This window comes from Galeopterus variegatus, unplaced genomic scaffold (assembly GCF_000696425.1).
Source record: "Galeopterus variegatus unplaced genomic scaffold, G_variegatus-3.0.2 Scaffold1409, whole genome shotgun sequence".
Classification (NCBI taxonomy): Eukaryota; Metazoa; Chordata; class Mammalia; order Dermoptera; family Cynocephalidae; genus Galeopterus; species Galeopterus variegatus.
Genome location: NW_007727520.1, coordinates 307,848 through 326,101, shown reverse-complemented (window position 1 = coordinate 326,101; position 18,254 = coordinate 307,848). Strand labels below are relative to the sequence as shown.

Here is an 18,254-nt window from a genome sequence, read left to right as displayed (position 1 = left end):
GCTTCCTCTTATGAGGCCTCAATGTTCCTAGCTGTGAAATGAGGGGTTTCAACCATATGCACTCTAGAGTCCCTTCCAGCTCTATATTCTCTGCTGGTAGCAATCCCTTTTCTTTCTGGTTTTCTCTTTCTTTTTTCCCTGCCTCTCTCCTTGTCTTCCTTTTTTTATTTTCAATCAGCCAGCAACAATTTCCTACCATGTGCCACACCCTATTCCAGAAGTTAGGAACTCAATGGTGAGCAAGATAAATACAGAAAAAAGGTACTGAAGTGTTTGCTGATTTACAAAATGCTATAAATACATAAGAATATTCAATTCTTATTTTGAAACTTTTGCTTCAACATACAAGCTAATTATGTAGTTTTTATAACTCTCAATGACATGCATGGGAGAGGTAAAGGAAGATCCAGTTGCACTAAACACTTAAGAGAAGTCCTTTGATTCTGACATGAACAGCTACAATTATGTAGACAATTCCGTTTAAACAGGTTTGGCTGAAATTACCTAGGTCATTGCAACAGTTATCCAGGTGAGATTGGCTGGTAGAAACTCGGTGACAAACTATCTCCATTCCAACTTACAAAGATGTTTTAAAAATTAAGCATATTGGTGCATTCACAGTCAAGTTGGGAAAATGACTTCTACTTTAGAACTAGCTTAAGAGCACAGTAATGGCTAGTGTGTACAGAGACAGATGTGGAGATGACAAGTAGCAACAGATGATGGTTTCAATCTGCCGTTTCTGTACCTGTCCCTTACAAAAGTAGACCAGTCAGAAACTTAAATGCCTGGAAAGTTCAACTTTGGTTTGTAAGAGTGAAGTGATCACTGTAACCATCCTTTGCTTGTAACTCAAAGGACAAGTGAGTTGAGAGAATATTTAGATTTTTTTTTTCTAATTTTCCTGAAGAGTGAATTGGGGAAGTAATAGTTAGACATAAAGAGGCTTTGAGATTTGGCCAAAAGATATAACAAAAAGCAAGGATGGGGCCTCAAGTGAAACAGGGAGAAAAGAGTGGACTGGTACTTGAGGAACATCAGGATGTGGTCAGACAGTCACACTAGTGGGCAAGTTATCAAAGTTCTCATATTCGCCAGAAGCCTTAATGTAAACTAAGAGATTTGTTATTTTTAGAACTTCCTCATTCCTCAAATGCCTCATTTAGAGGGACATCATGCTATGTTGTAAAGATGTAATAAAATATTTTAATCTTTGACATTTGTGAAATTTCACAATTACTGAGTGCCCACTGTGGGCACAATTTTATTCTGGGTTTTCCAACCTGAATTCAGAACACATCTAGAAATACAGAAAAATATCTATTTCTCAAATGGTAACATCAATAGCAACTACCTATAAAATATCTCTCCCTCAAATAGGTCTTTAGTTAAAAGACAAGCACAAAAGAGAGGATGCCCATCCAGCAGAAGAAACCCACAAGATCTTGTTTCCTGATTATAAGAACTGGAAAATTCACATTCGTGCATTAGCACTGATTTCAGATTCATGGTAATGCCACCTATGCATTATTACAATTTCACATTTTAGAGGCCTGTCAACCTGGATACCAATACTTTAAAAAAAAAAAAAAAAAACTATCAAAAGAAAATATAAGTTGTCTTTAACACATTTCTAAGGTAATATATAAAGGAAAACAAGAATTAGTTCATGGAAGTTTCCACTTCTTTCAGATCAAATTAATAAAATCTCTTTTAATCACAGCATTTAAAGATATCAAAAGCAGCATTCACCCCAGCAATAATTGAACATTTTACCTATCAAGGTGTTAGTCTTTAACACATTTCTAAGGTAATATATAAAGGAAAACAAGAATTAGTTCATGGAAGTTTCTACTTCTTTCAGATCAAATTAATAAAGTCTCTTTTAATCACAGCATTTAAAGATATCAAAAGCAGCATTCACCCCAGCAATAATTGAACATTTTACCTATCAAGGTGTTAAAGTGAATTGGAAAGGGGAGTGGCACGTATTAGTAATTAGTTATAAATCTTAGACACCAGAAAATTAAGAAAAATAGTGCCAAAATTATAGGCATCATCAAGGAACTACATTGTGTACCCACCCCAAATGGAATAATGAAGCACATACCTTCCAAAACACATCACCATAATCCAATAGGTTTCCAAGTGATCCATGAGTTTACCTAGCCACCTGTCAATGAATGTTTATGTGGTTATTTCTCTATCTCCACTGAATCAAGGAACTTTAATTATTTTTCATTATATTCTATGTCGAAGGTAAGCAATCGTTACTCAGATTTGGTCCTTTCATCATTTCACTAGTGGTCCCCAACTCCATTAAAAAAAACATTTGGATGGGTGGGGAAAGCTCATTGGGGAGATGTGGAGGAAAAAAGAGACGGTGAGTCACATCCACCTTCTGTGAGGCCTAATCTAAATCTAGCCAAATTCAGAGCTGAAATCTGGATAAGCACATAAAAAGAGTCACTGCTGTCTCCCCTGTATCTATACCCCACTTGATAGAAAAGCCTTAGAGATGTTTGTAGATTAAAGAGTAAAAGCTGCCAATCTACTTTTGCACAAAAGGCTTAACAGGTAACGTGTCCAGTTTCTAAACTTTGCTCAAGGAGGAAGGGTGTTCACACCCAGCAACTGAGCCTGTGGCAACAATTCAGAACTGGGGACACCAGCTTTATTTACAAGGCAACTGTTTTTCTGAGATTTCAGAATTATTCAAGTTGGGAAGGGTGACATTTTTGTCTCTAAAAAAAAATATTTGAAACTTTCTGGTCATATTAAAACAGAATATAAGCACAGTAACATTTTAGTGCTGTTGGTATAGCTTTTTTGTCCACATCTATTTATTTTCCTCTTGCTTACAAATTGTCCCTTACCCCAAGTTAGAAGATTACATAGAAAGAGTCTTGATATCAATCTATGCTATAGCTTCCCTTTGCTATTTTTTTGGTGTGAGAAAGACACTGGGGCTCATGTTAGAAAAGTAAATGAAAGGATCAACTGACACGATTGTTACATTTTATTTTAAAGGTTTTAGAAGATGAGGGGCAGAGCTCGCAAAAGTTACCTGAATCATTAAATACCACAAATTTGGAGAACTTTTTAAAAAAGAGTGGATTCCAAAATAGCTTTTAGGAAGATGACACCTTAATAGTCTCTTAAATTGTTGAAGAGAGCAAGAGAAGGCTTGAGATCCGGAGCATAAGAGTTATATTTTAAAACATGCTAAAGAATACATTGAAACAAAAAGAATGAGGAAAAAACATATTGTGTCTTAAAGGTTAAATCCTATTATAAATGAACACCATTTCTATGTTACAGTCTACTTCAACAATATTGAAGTGGAACAAACAAAACCCCCATTACTAAAAGAGCTTGAACATTCCTTTGGAGTTGACTGCTAAAAAATTTACCCCGCACATGGGGTACACATGAAAAAACATCATGGAGACTCAGAACATCTGCAGACATAAAACTGTCTTTCTACATTGCACTTATTGGTCTTGAACCCAGTTGAATAAGGCTCAGCTACATCGTGAAGCTTGTCATCCTGGTGTGGGGGAGCAATTTGAAGCCAAAGGGCACTTTGTCATAGCTAATTTATGTGGCTACAAGTGTAATATTCTGCCCAATTCCAAGTATCTACTGAGAATTAAAGAGCAGATAAAACTTCCTAACCATTTCCAAGAATTCATTTGATAAAGGGTAATCATCACAGAGTTTATATAGGCTTAGTTTTCTTAAAGCCACAGATTTCATTCTAGAAGGAGAAAGTATATGGCATTAATAGACCAAGCATGCTGTGAATTCTAGAATGCTAAACTAAGTTCTTTTTCTGTTGCTTAACAACCAATTATATCCATAGGCTGTAAATTACATCCATGACAAAACTGTTAATGTTTTACAACATGTCAAAGAAAGACATAATAAAGCCAATATTTTTGCCTAAGTGTCACACTAACCTTTATCTAGAGCTATTATTCTTGGACTTTCTACAAAAGTTTCTTTTCAAATAATTTATTATTTATAACAACTGGGAAAAAGTGTGAGGACCTGGTAAAGGTAACAAACTTCCTTTTTAAAACTTCTCTAATGCCTAACTTTTTATATACTAAAATAACCCTTCTTCTTTTCTGCAGAAGTACCCAGGGAAAAAGTGACATTTCTCTGTTCTTCAATGTTCTGACAGAGGCTTCTCGCCCTGCAACTCATGTCTGGGTGATTCAGTCTTGTTCTCAATGAGAGAGATCTCTAGCACAGGTAAGAGTAGCTGAAAAGCATCCTGAATGTAGGAAGCACTGTTTGACGCCTGCCAGGAATGGAAAAAACAAGAAAAAGAAAACATCAGTCACTTAAAAGAGAAAATATACTGTAAAACAACAAAAGAACATATTAATTTTTGCAATCTAACTGAATGCCCAGCCTGGCAAATAAGAACACATACTTGGCCTTTTGGGTAAACTTTATTATACAGAGAAGAAGAATCTAGCTCTTAAGATGATACAACAGCACCAAAAGAGAATTTAAGCATTTGTGTCCAACATTACCACCAGAAATGGTAGTTGTTCTTTGGCAACAAGGTCAAACTTGACATTCAAAGCTTCTGTATTCCTTGAGTGGGTAGATTCTGTCATAGTACTGAAGTCAATTACTGAAAGAAGGATTCAAAAGGCTATGAATTCTACACCTATAGCATTTCCAATCCATAGTGATAGCTATTCTCCCATAGACTCAATGCAGTCAGTGAACATGAGACAGCTGCTCACAAACATAAACAAAAACCAGTGCTTCCAAAGATGACAAGCTAGCTGATTAGCTGAATTGGTTAGAGTATGGTACTAATAACACCAAGGTCTAGGGTTTGATCCCTGTACTGGCCAGCAATAAATAAATAAATAAAGGGATGAAAGATAGAAAGATAGATAGATAGATAGATAGATAGATAGATAGATAGATAGATAGATAGATAGACAGACAGATAAAAAGTGACACAGTATAAATATATTTCTATCTCTCACAACAGACATATTTATGAGAAGTGTTATGGAATCATTATGCTCAGTTTGCCAGACCTCATTTATATCTGACAAGTTCTCACATTCCAGAAGAATAACAAGAGAGAATTCATTATATTAAGATAAAAATATATAATTTCAAGGACAAGAGTGTTTCAAATCTGTAAGCAAAAACAACTCAAAATAGCAACAGGAAACCCATATCACATGAGATTACGTAACTTTTTTGAATTTATCAGTGGCAAATACTTATTTGAACTTCAGTGTTACATTTGCTACCAAATTTTCCAGCCAAAAGAGACCTCAGATATCATCTAGTTAAATCTCTTACTTTGCACATGAAAATGAGTCTGCCAAGAAGGTAAATGCCGGGTCCACGGTCATAAAGCAAATTAGGGAAGATTCAGGACATGAACTGGCTCCTGGTTTGCAAAGTTCTTTCAACTATACCACTCTGTCATCTACTAAATCACAAACTTATTTTTTAAAAAAGTGAGAAGCTGGTAAAGGGCCACAAAAATTGATTACACTGTGTAATTCTGAATATACTAATTATCCTGATTTGAGCATCATGTATTGTACACAGGTATTGATATTCAAAACTATACCCCACAGATATGTACAATCAATTATGTTTCAATAAAAATAAATAATTGTTTAAATGATCAAGAGTTTCCCTGACTACTTAAGGAAAACTGTGCAGTTAAGGAATTAAAATCACTTCCTTGATGGTAATTTTAAAAGAATTTTAAACTAGAGAATTAATATTCCAGTAGTCAAAAAAAAAACAATTCATATTAAAACCTATTTATCAAATATATTTACTTTCTCTCCCAGATTTACATAAACATGTTTCTAACAGATCATCAAAAGTCTAAATTGTCTGCACAATTCATTTACAAGACAGAGTTCTTAAAACATGGAATCCAGAATGCATCATGGAGGGAGGTAACAGATTCAGATCATGGCACCCTCTTGCACCCCCTCTTCTATGGAGTTAAACCACCCACCTCCTTAAATCTAATGGACTGATGGGGATTAGGTAAACATAGGCAAAACAAAGCAAGATTTCTTGGCATGGGAATGACAAAATGGGGTTTTGTTTTGTTTTGTTTTATAACAAATCTCTGCATAAACCTTAGTCCTTTAGGTAGCAGTGCTTGCCTGTTTGTAATCTCCAGCCCTTCATGTTTACCAGCTGGTCTCTATAAGGTGTTTCATTACTGAGAATTGTCCATTAAGCTGTCAAGGAGTAGTAGTAAGTAATGACAGCCTACCACTTCTTCCATTGCTCTTTACCCTACAGCTTCAACTTTATGCTTTGTAATTAATGGGCAAGGAATACACATCAAATATACACCATTTTGGTCATATCTGCATCAACATGGTTAACCTACCAATCTGATTTAAAAAAAAAAAAAAGCACAAACTAAAGACTTAAGAAGAGTTAATAAATACATAATACATTAGGACTTGAAAACAATTACTAACCTCTAGAAACACCGCAGTGATTAATGGGTTAAGAACGTCTGCCTTTTCTTTGACCTGGAATAAAGGATACAGTGTATACTGAGCACAGCAGATTAAAAAACAATAAGTAGAGTTATGATCCCACTTTGATACATGCACATACCCACACATAAATATAAGCATAGAAAGTTCGGAATGGCTTGCTGACTAGCTCAGTTGCTTAGAGCTCAGTGCTGGTAACACAAGGTCAAAGGCTCAGATCCCCACACCAGCTAGCTGCCAAAAAAAGTTTGGACTGAGAGCAAAATATCATCTCTGGAAGGTAAAATTTTAAGTGCTTTAAGCTTCCCTCTTTATAACTTTCTGTGCTATCCAAATTGAGAGTGTACCACTTTATAGTTTTTTATTGACTTTAAAAAGTATCCTCATTTTGGAAGAAGGGATGGTAAAGATATACTGACCACAAAACTTCAAAACCATTTTAAAACAAAACATGCGGATAAAACATGTGCTTAAAAAACTCAACGGTTTTTACAATGAGCTGTTTGGAAAAGTCTTCATGGAAATAAATAACGCAAATTTAATACCTGCATGTGTTAGCACCTTATAGTCAATTCACTGGCGTAAAGTATCTTTATGGAATATGTGGAAAGACTTGGCCTCATACATAGAGCTCCTCTTTTAAAGGAAATACTAAGAAAAGAGAAGCTATATCATTAGGATATTCTTTATAGGAATAATCTAAATTCAAATTAAGAAAATTTAACTTGGGCATGGTCTTATTAAAATAAATGTAAGAATCCACAGTAAATCTTGCTGCCACACTGACACTGACATACTTACTATAAAGTGATTTTTATTTGCTTGTTTAAAATGCCCTTGGTTTTATATCCTAACTCATGATTACTGGTTTCTCAATCATATTCCAAAGTTCACACATCTTCAGTAAATTTTTACAATTCCAATTAAAAAAAAAAAAACCTTTAGCTTTAACTGCATTTCTCCCACTGGCTGGCAACTGCATAATATGAGCATTGCCATAGCCTAAAATAAAGAACTGCTCTTTAAAACTGGAGTCAAAATTGGGGGATTTTTATTTTATCAAGGTCTACATTTCCATTATAGGCCTGATAGGACAGCACAAAGAACACTAAAGATTTCATAAAAAGAGAGAAAACAAATGAGTTGCAAAGATCAATTATATATACACAAGCTGATCCTAAAATTCATATGAAAATGCACAGGGCCCCAAATAATCAAAAAATCTTGAAAATAAAAACAAAATTGGAGGACTCACACTTCCTGATTCAAAACCTACTACAAAGGCACAATAATCAAGACAATATGGTATTGGCTTAAAGATAAATTTACAGATCAATGGAACAAAAACAAGAGTCCAGAAATATACCCATCTATCTGTGGTCAACTGATTTTCGACAAAGGGGCCAAGACAATTCAATGGCAGAAAGAAGAGCCTTTCCAATAAATGGTGCTGGGACAACCAGAGAGTCACATGCAAAAGAATAAAACTTGACACCTACCTCACTCCACACACAAAAATTAACTCAAAATGGATCACAGACATAAACGTAAGAGCTAAAACAAAACTCTTAGAAGAAAACACAGGAGTAAATCATGATCTTGGGTTAGAGAATGATTTCTCGGATATAACACCAAAAGCACAAATGATAAAAGAGAATACTGACAAGCTGAATTTTGTCAATATTTTAAAACTTATGTGCAAAGGACACTATCAAGAAAGTAAAACCACAACCTATGGACTGGAAGAAAATACATGCACATCATATATCTTAAGAAACTTATATCCAGAAAATATAGAGAACTCCTACAAGTCAATAATAAAAAGACAAGCAATCCAATTTAAAAAATGGGCCAAGTATTTGAACAGACATCTCTCCAAAGAAGCTATACAAATGGTCAACAAGCACATGAAAAGATGCTCAACATCCTTAACCATAAAGAAAATGTAAATCAAAACCACAATGAGATACCACTTCATATCCACCAAGATGACTAAAATAAAAAAGTGGAGAAACTGGAACCCTCGTACACTGCTGGCAAGAATGTAAAATTAAGCAGCCACTTTGGAAAATAGTTTGGTCATTCCTTTTCATATCCACCAAGATGACTAAAATAAAAAAGTGGAGAAACTGGAACCCTCGTACACTGCTGGAAAGAATGTAAAATTAAGCAGCCACTTTGGAAAATAGTTTGGTCATTCCTTTATTTTTTTTTTAAATAAGATGACCGGTAAGGGGATCTTAACACGTGACTTGGTGTTGTCAGCACCATGCTCATTCAGTGAGCTAACCGGCCATCCCTATATAGGATCTGAACCCGTGGCCTTAGTGTTATCAGCACCACACTCTCCCGAGAGAGCCGGGGGCTGGCCCCTGGTCATTCCTTAATGACCCACATCACCCATATGACTCAACAATTCAACTCCTAGGTATCTACTCAAGAGAGATGAAAACATGTTCACACAAAAAATCATATATGCATGTTCAGAGCACCGTTATTCATTACAGCCAAAAAGTAGAAACAATCCAGATGTCTACCAACTAATGAATAGATAAAATATGATATGTATCCATAAAACAGAATATTATTTGGTAATAAAAAGAAAGTACTGATACATGCTATAATGTGAATGAGCCTCAAAAACATTATGCTAAGTGAATAGAACCAGACACAAAATACCACATATTATATAATGCTATTTATATGAAATATCCAGAATAGGCAAATCTATGGAGACAGAAAGTAAATTAGTGTTACTTAGGACTAGGAAGTGTGGAGGGAAAGGGAATGAGAAGTGACTGCTAAAGGTACAAGTTTTGGGGGGAGATTAAAATGTTCTAAAATCTGATTATGATAATAGTTACATAACTCTGTAAATATACTAAAAGCCTTTGAATTGTATACTTGCAGTGGGTGAATTTTATGGTATGTAAACTGCTAAAAAAAATAAAGCTGCTGAAAAAAAATAGACATTAGTATAAATTCTTACCCCCTCAGTTGTTAGGCAGCTGGTGAACTTTTTAGATAGAGAGGACAACTCTTTACACAACACAACTGTCATCCTAGGAAAGAAAGGAGAAGTCAAGATAGTTTTTTCTTTTTCTCTTTTTTTAAATAAGCTATATTTAACACTGTCAGAAGAAAATAAATCACTTCTGGCACTAAATGTGAAAGAAGAACGCTTTTAAAGAGAGTAAATATTCCTAAATCAGCTACCTAATGTATTTGGTGACCCATCTGAGCAGGCATTCATGCTACAGAAAGAGAGGTTCAGTCCTTAGAAAAACATTTTTCTATAAAATCCTCTAGAAAGCACTATACTTTCAAGATGAACCAAAGGAAATAATTAAAATAATTTTAAGGAGACAATATAGTACTTAAAAGACCCTACATTCCATTTAGAAACACAGTTAAAATATTTATTCATTCATTCAGCAAATGTTTACTTAAAGTCTTCTATATGCCAGGCATGGACCTAAACACTGGAGACATATCAATGAATAAGCAAAGTCCCAGTTTTCACAAATTCTAACTTACCTGCTAAGGGGGAGTCTTTATACAAGGGTGCTTTGAAAAGTTTGTGGAAAGATTCATATTATCTTTTAATCCCATTTTTCCACTAAATTTTTGAATCACCCTCGTATATAAGTAGATATATATATACACACACACACATACATATATATGCATGAGGTGCTGATATGAGCTGAGAAAATAAAGCAGAATAAAGGATTAGAGAATGGTCAGAGATGCTATTTTAGACTGTGTGGTGAAGAAAGGGCTCTCTGAGAAGGTGGCATTTGAGTAGAGACCTGAATTCAGTGAGGGAGTGAGCTACATCTCAAAGAACATTACAAGCAGAAGGAATAGCCACTTCCACAGAACAGGCTGCTTTAAGGGTTTTGAGTCTCTCCTCTTAAAGGGTCTTCAAACTAAGCCCCCCTCATGGAATGCCATGGAGGGGCAGTGATGCTGCAGGTAGAGGTAGTCTGGAGAATATCAACAGCTCCTCCCAATCCTAACACACTGGATACCCTCACACATTTTTTTTCCCCCAATGAACATCCTCATTATTTCAATCAGGAGATTTATTTAGAAACTACTGGGCTTTATTTTTTTTTTTCCCTCCTCTAATTATCTACATTCTACTCTTTTTTAATATTTTTGTTCAAAATTGGCAATATGGTGAGAGAAAAGGATGGGTTTGGAACTTAGTCAGATCTGGGTCTAAATCCCAGCCACACAACCTGGGCAAATAACTTAACTTCTGTGTTTCCTCATTTTTAAAGCTGGACTAATCACTTACTTTTAAGATTACATGCAGAAATGATAAATGTAAATCCCTTAGCATGGTGCCTGACATATAATTAATAACTATTATTAAGAACTGAAGTTCTTAGATCTATTTTCTGTTTTTACGTACACCAAATTCAATGATAAATGTAAATCCCTTAGCATGGTGCCTGACATATAATTAATAACTATTATTAAGAATTGAAGTTCTTAGATCTATTTTCTGTTTTTACGTACACCAAATTACATTCCTATTAAGACTAACAATCTGTGAAGAAATAGTTTTCAGAGCATAAGCTGTTTAATAGAAAAGGCAGATTTATAATGTAGACTAATGGCTCAATGAAAAGAAAAAACACCCAGAATGAACAAACCTCTAATACGTGAATTGGTGCAATGTGAATAGCAACTTGTAGAGCGGAAAGTTTCTAAAACTTAGGAAATAAGCTGAAAAAATTCAGCAATTTGAATCATTTAGAGGGATACTCATCACACTTACTGGGAAAGAGTTCGGCTCCTTTCTATAGCTGTCACTTCCTGCTTCCGGCCATGCAGAACCAACGCTGCTGTTTTGTGGAACAGTTCAATTGAGCAGGCAGTCATTTCCGCTAAACTCCGGATTGCAAACGCATGGATATCCTGGATGGAAAAACAAAACAAAGCGTAACAATATGAAGCATAACAAAACAAAACACTGGTCTTTTTTTAACTTGAGTGCAAATGACATTGCCTTGCTTCTCTCACACTAAAGGATTCAATATTTTGAAAGTAGCAGAGACTAATAGCTGCCCTTCAATAAACATTCTCTTCTTCTTCCATGGCAGTGATATAATTTTATAGCTGGGTTCATAGCTACAAAAGTAAAGGCTCCCCTGAAGTCAGGTGTGACCATGTGACTACATTTTTGCCAAAAGATTTAGATAAAAAGTGCCCGGTGGCAGCTTCTAGGAACCTTCCTCAAGACAGTACATGTGCAACCTTTCTCTTTTTCTTTACTCCTCCTTTAATCTTATAGTCTGGATCTAAAATACTGCAATCTTGGATCACAAGGTTGAAATTATAGATAGTAGTGAAACAAAATAGAAGGAGCCTGGGTCCCTATGACACTCACATCTCAAATCTATTAAAAAAAATAAAGAAGAAGAAAAAAGCTTTAGTTGCTTTGGCTACCTCTATTGAATTTTTATTGGCTTGCTCTGTATTTTCTGCTTCCAACTGTTCTTCTCCTCCTCCTTTCTCTGCTAATGGCTTGGTCAGAGATGTCCTAATCCATTCATAGGCAGTATTTCTTGCCTAAATAAAAAAAAGATTATTATCCATCAACAATTCAACTCACCAAGATTACTGTATACCTACCAGGAACACATTTTCATCCTGGAAGTCATGTTCTTGTTCTCACCTGAACATACCATCTAGTTTTTCAGTCCTTATCCTACTAGACCTCTCAATAGTCCTTAACACTGCTGACCACACATTCCTTTTTGAAATTCTCTAATCCTTTGGCTTTAAAAAAAAAAAAAAAAAAAAAAAAAAAAGGGAAAAAATAAAAAAAAAGGAGGGGACAAAAATTTAAAAAAAAAAAAAAAAACATTTTTAAAAAAAAAAAAAAAAACATTTTTAAAAAAAAAAAAAAAAACATTTTTAAAAAAAAAAAAAAAAACATTTTTAAAAAAAAAAAAAAAAACATTTTTAAAAAAAAAAAAAAAAAAAAAAAAAAAAGAGGTACAACTTACATAAAGTGAAGGGCACAAATATCTAGAGTACAACTCAAGAAACGTTCACATGTGTATATGCTGAAACTATGACCCAGATCAAAATATAGAACATCCCCATCACCCCCAGAAGGTCCCTTCAGGCCCCTTCCTAGTTAATACTGCTCAAACCACATCCCCCTCCTCCTGCCCAAAGACAATCACTCTTTTGTTCAGTATAAATTAATTTTATCTGTTCTTAAAATCCATAAAAATGGAACTATACATTCATTCTAATTTGTGTCTGGCTTCTTACACACAACATAACATCTGCTAGATTTATCCTGTTGTTTCATGTATTAGTAGTTCATTTTTATTAATTATTGTGTAGTACAGTAGTTCCCCTTATCCACGGTTTCACTTCCCATAGTTCGCGTTACCCGCAGTCAACTGTGGTATAAAAATATTAAATGGAAAATTCCAGATATAAACAATTTATAAGTTTTAAATTGCACACCATCCTGAGTAGTGTGAAGAAATCTCACACCATCCCACTCGGGCCATGAATCATCTCTTTGTCCAGGTATCCATGTTGTATATACTACCCACCTGTTAGTCACTTAGTAGCCCTCTTGGTTATCAAATTGAAAAATATAATGTATACAGTTCAGGACTATTTACAGTTTCAGGCATCCTCTGGGGGTCTTGGAACGTATCCCTCATGGATAAGGGAGAACTGCTGTATTTAATTTTATAGATACACCATAATTCATCCATTGTCCCAATAAAGAACCTTTGGGTTGTTTCTAGTTTTATTTGGCTTTTGTAACACAACTATCTTCTGCTTCTCTCCCTACCTTTATGATCATTCCTCCTTAACCTCTTGTATGTATTGGGTCCTACTTGGCCAGTCCCTCAAACATCAGTATTATTTGGAGTTCTAGCCTTGACTCTCCACTTGTCTCACCTTACTCCCTCTCCTTGAGCACCTTCATCCATCCTATTCCAGTGATTTTTAACCTATCCCAGCCTTGCTGCTGACTCTTAGATCCTTGTGTCTAGCCCTGACATCTCCTAAAAACAACTTATTCCAGACACCTGCTGGACACATGTACCATGACATTCTGCAGGTACTGCACACAGAACATGTAAAAACTTTGAACTCATCTTTCTATTGCTACCCCCAAAGTTTTCATCCTCTTTTGTCTCCCAGAGTTGTAGAGGTGCTATCACATAGCAGTCACTTGAACCAAAATAAAAAACCCATCTTAGATTTTTTCCTCTCCACTCAATACCAGTATGCTCTGATTTTACCCAAATCGTCTTCCTCTTCCTACCCCTCTTCTTCCTCCCTGGTATTACCTCTTGAGTTCAGAGCCACTTCATGACTGGTCTCCCTGCTTCTGATCTGACTCACCTTAAATCCTTCTTTCATAATATTACCAGTGCTCAGTGTCAAGCTCAGAGCTGACCATTTCTCTTTCCTTCAATGGCTCCTCATCAACTAGATCATGCTCCTTCACATGATGTAACAAGTCCCCATGACCTACACCCTACGTACTTCTCCAGCCTCATCTCTTAACACTTTCCACTTAATGGTCTGGTAGTAATGACCAATACTGTGCCTGTTCTTTAATAATCCACCCAGACATTGTCTCCTCCAGGTAACTTAAATTTCATACTTACCAAATTTACTGGCCACCTCTTAAATTTAGAACTTACCAAAATATATTGAATTTAACTATGCATCTGTTTCCAAACTAAACTACGTATTATAAGATAGCTGTAGAGTGTTTTAATTGGCTTTGCACACCCAGTGTCTGGCACATTGTAGAGAACATCTACTGTTTCTACCTGGCCAGCATCCATATCTCCTCTTCTCAGTTCATATGGTTTAGATGGGGCTACCTCTATCCCACAAAAAATCTTCAGAACAATCCAGCTCTGATCTTACTTAAATATTAACCTCTCAAATTAACAAAAAAACAAACAAAATGAACTACATAAAGTATTGAAAGGAGGAAAATACAAAGTGTGTTGAGCAAACTGTGAGATATCTAGTAAGACCTGACTACAGGCTACGGGCATTTATGAATTAACGCATTTATTGTAAATATGTACGTATACTGTGCTAGGTGCCGGGGTTTCAGTGGTAAACAATACAAACTGGGGGCCTTCTCTATTCTAGCGAGGAAAGACAATCAACAAGCAAACGAACACACCTGTGAAGAAAATAAAATGGGATGATGGAAAGTGTGGACTGGGCAGGTAGAGGACAGCTTGAGTTTGGGTGGTCAAGAAGGGTCTGTGAGGAGATATTTAAGCTAAAATCTGAAGGACAACAAGGAGATAACCATACAAATATTTAGACAAAGAGAGTTGTAAGCACAAGGAAATGAGCTTGGTGTATTTGAGGAACAAAAGCCAGTATGGGAAGAATACAGAGGATGGGGGAGCAGGATAGGATTGGTAATACTTATAGAAGAGAAAAGTGAGAGATGAGACAGTTGACTAACAGTCCAAACAGTATGTGAAATGGCGATTTATTTGAAGAGATAAAATGAGAGAAAAAAACCAGGGATTGATTTATTTGAGATTAAAAAAGAAAGACAGCTGGCTGATTAGCTCAGTTTTTTAAGAGTGTGGTGTTAAAACAACAAGGTCAAGGGTTTGGATCCCCTTACCTGCCAGCATCAAAAAAAGTAAAATAAATAAAAAAATTAAAAAGAAAGAAAAATGGAGAGTGATAAATCCACATAAAAGAAAACTTTTTATTTATTAAAACATGAATTTAATATACTTGAAGGAGATATTTTAGTAGGCATATTGCATACCCAAAGTAACCTCTCTTGTAATAATACATTAAGTGAAGTCATCATGAACTACTCTGCCAACTCAAGGTAACTATTGCTTTCTAAAATTATTAATGTCACCCACCCCCACGATTCAGTCTGGAACTTGCCATTGGTGAAATCTGGAGACTTAGAAATTAAAAGCACCTTTGAGCTTAGCTTCTCCAACCACTTATTTTTCTTTCAGATAAAAAATAATGAGGCCTGGAGAAGGAATGGGATTTGCCCAAGGTTATACTACATATGTGTGTCAGAATAAGAATCAAGGTTCAGAACCCATACTGGCCACAGAATCATATTCCTACACTCTTTACTTCAGTGCTCTTTCCCCTAGCATCACACAGCCTCCCATATGAGTTCTTTAGGATCAGTGGTTAGGCCTTGATCCTTAGCCATTCTACATCTTAATTCTTAATGCCTAAAGTTTAAACAAGCTGAAGACTGCTTGCAGAGTATGGCTAGAACTACCAGACATATAAGGAGTTACTGGTCTATTAAAAATATTTATTAATGTGACCTCCTTTAGCATGGAAACTATGTCTTTTTCACTATTATTTCCCTAGCACTTAGCAAATTACCTCAAATAATAAAGGCTTATTGAACATATGCATATTTATTGAACACCTGAATGTACAAAACATCAGGTTAACTTCTATGGGGCCATCAACAATGATCATTTATTTACCATGAGCCAGGCACTTTGGCTTTTTTTTTTTGGTGGCTGGCCAGTATGGGGATCTAAACCCTTGACCTTGGTGTTAGCAACACTGCTCTAACCAGCTGAGCTAACTGGCCAGCCTACTTTGTAAGATCTTTGTGTGAATGAATGCATTTAATCCTCACAGGAGCCCTACATTATTCCCACCTCACACATAGAGGAACAGAGGCACAGAGAGGTTAAGCACCTTGCTCAAGGCCACAAAGATAGTAAGAGATAGAAGAGCTGGGATTTTGAGGACCAATTATGCACAGACAATTATGCAATTACGCCTATAAGAAACTTAAGATTTAGGGTGGGAGGTAATATACATGCATTAAAAAGCCTCCATGATAAATTTATGAAAATATATATGCACAGGTTAAGTGAAAAAAGCAGAGTGGTAAAGAACGTATATGAGGGGTCTTCAAAGATTCATATCATCTTTTAATTCCATCTTTCCACGGACTTTTTGAAGTACCCTTCCATAGTTCTGTAGTATGCTAACTTTTCTGTAAGAAGGAGATAAAATATATTTGCTTATCTTTACTAAAAGAAACACAGGAAGGATAAGCGAGAAAACAAGCAAGTTTAATACGTAAAAGGAGAGAGGAAAATGAGTGGAAAGGAATTGGGAGGGAATGACACTTACTTTGAGTATATTTTTTGTACAGTTTGGACTTTTGGAAGCATGTTAATACTCTACATATTCAAAAATTAAATTAAATTAACATAGAGAGACAGCAAATAAACCATAAATTCTTTTTACAGCATTATAGGCAAAGCAATGAAACTATTTCAGATGTATTATGTAATCAAGGAAATGTGCTAATGTTGTTGGGAGGCAAGGTTCCTACTGTGGAAGATGGGAGATAGACACAAATGTGTAATAGGGAAAGGCAAGGAAGAAACCAACAGAGATGGATTAAAATTGAAGTTATGAGTGTGAACTCATAATTTCTAAAATATGTATATGTGTACATGTATGCATATTATGCACCTACATATATATACACATACATGTATACATATGCGTATGCATGTATTTATGGTATCTATATATATGTTATACACATGTGTGTATGTGTACCTGAGTATACGTCCTAGCTCTACAGAGAGGGCCTAGGAGCAAAGACACTCCACCAGCAAGTACTCAGGTCTTGGTCTATAATACTAAAAAGGAACCACAGCTTCTTGAAGAAATGGCTGACTCCAGGTCTGGGGCATAGAAAATATGTTATGACAGAAAATAAAGTACCCCCAAAATGATGGTGGCATGTCACATGTGAGCCAGCTTAAAGGACAATTTGAAGATCAAAATAATTAAGGACAGTGATGAATTACAAACCAACAGTGAAAAAGGAGAAATCCATTAAACCATACTGACAACAAATATACAAAGAAAGAACAAAATGTGGGAGAAGGGAGAGCTCTTGACTACAGTAGAATGCTGAGAACCGACTGGTAAGTGTAGAGGGAATAGTGCTGAGGCTGGAAAAAACCATCATTCTGCAACCTTTACAGTAAATATTGGTACGACAAGAATCATGAATAGATGCTAAATTTAGGAGAGAAATTATGATGAGTAGGATATTTGTATGGTCTTACAGTGTCTCCCCACAGAAAGCTTATTAGTGGCATAGAAAAATAAATCATAACATAATGAGAGAAATCAGACAACACATCACCAATAAGGGGCAGATGGACATCATGTGCCTTCAGATGGGCAGGACAATCACTTATGGAGTATTTTGGTCATAAATGCATAACCTGAGTTTAGTCATGGGAAAACATTAGACAAACCACAAATGAATATACCCTCAATTTTGGTGACATCCCTGCCAGTAATTTAAAATCTTAAGCTCTTTATCCACTAAATTCTTACAAGTAAAATAGTGAAATCACCAAGACATAACAACTTACCCTGGCAAGTTTCTCTGGCTTGGAGGAGACATGCAGCTGTGAAAACAGCTCTGTTATCTCTTTGGTGAAATCTTCATCCCCTATAAAACATATAGAACATATAAAACACTCCAGAAAACCTGCTCAGAATCATGAGGAGGGGGGCGAGGAGGGAGAAGAGTGGCAGTAGCAGCGGCAGTAGCAGTAATAACTAATAGCAGCAGCAGCAGCACTTTAGATGAGCATGGTGCCTCAGTGCTTACAGAATCCTTTTATGTATATTATATCAATG

At 35.7% G+C, this 18,254-nt stretch overlaps 1 protein-coding gene across 4 annotated transcripts in view; it reads right to left on the bottom strand.

Annotated features, from left to right (window-relative positions):
• Window positions 1–3,001: 3,001 nt before the first annotated feature.
• The window catches only part of FAM114A2 (family with sequence similarity 114, member A2), a 32,054-nt gene continuing 16,801 nt past the window's right edge, over window positions 3,002–18,254 (bottom strand). For all 4 annotated transcript variants that reach the window (XM_008576813.1, XM_008576816.1, XM_008576815.1 and 1 more), the window contains 6 exons: window positions 17,984–18,063; window positions 11,991–12,113; window positions 11,320–11,459; window positions 9,517–9,589; window positions 6,507–6,560; window positions 3,002–4,309 (listed from right to left, as the gene is read on the bottom strand). In XM_008576813.1, coding sequence (XP_008575035.1) covers window positions 4,175–4,309; window positions 6,507–6,560; window positions 9,517–9,589; window positions 11,320–11,459; window positions 11,991–12,113; window positions 17,984–18,063 — 605 coding nt within the window. In that variant the 3' untranslated portion in view covers window positions 3,002–4,174. The remainder of the gene's footprint in view (window positions 4,310–6,506; window positions 6,561–9,516; window positions 9,590–11,319; window positions 11,460–11,990; window positions 12,114–17,983; window positions 18,064–18,254) is intronic.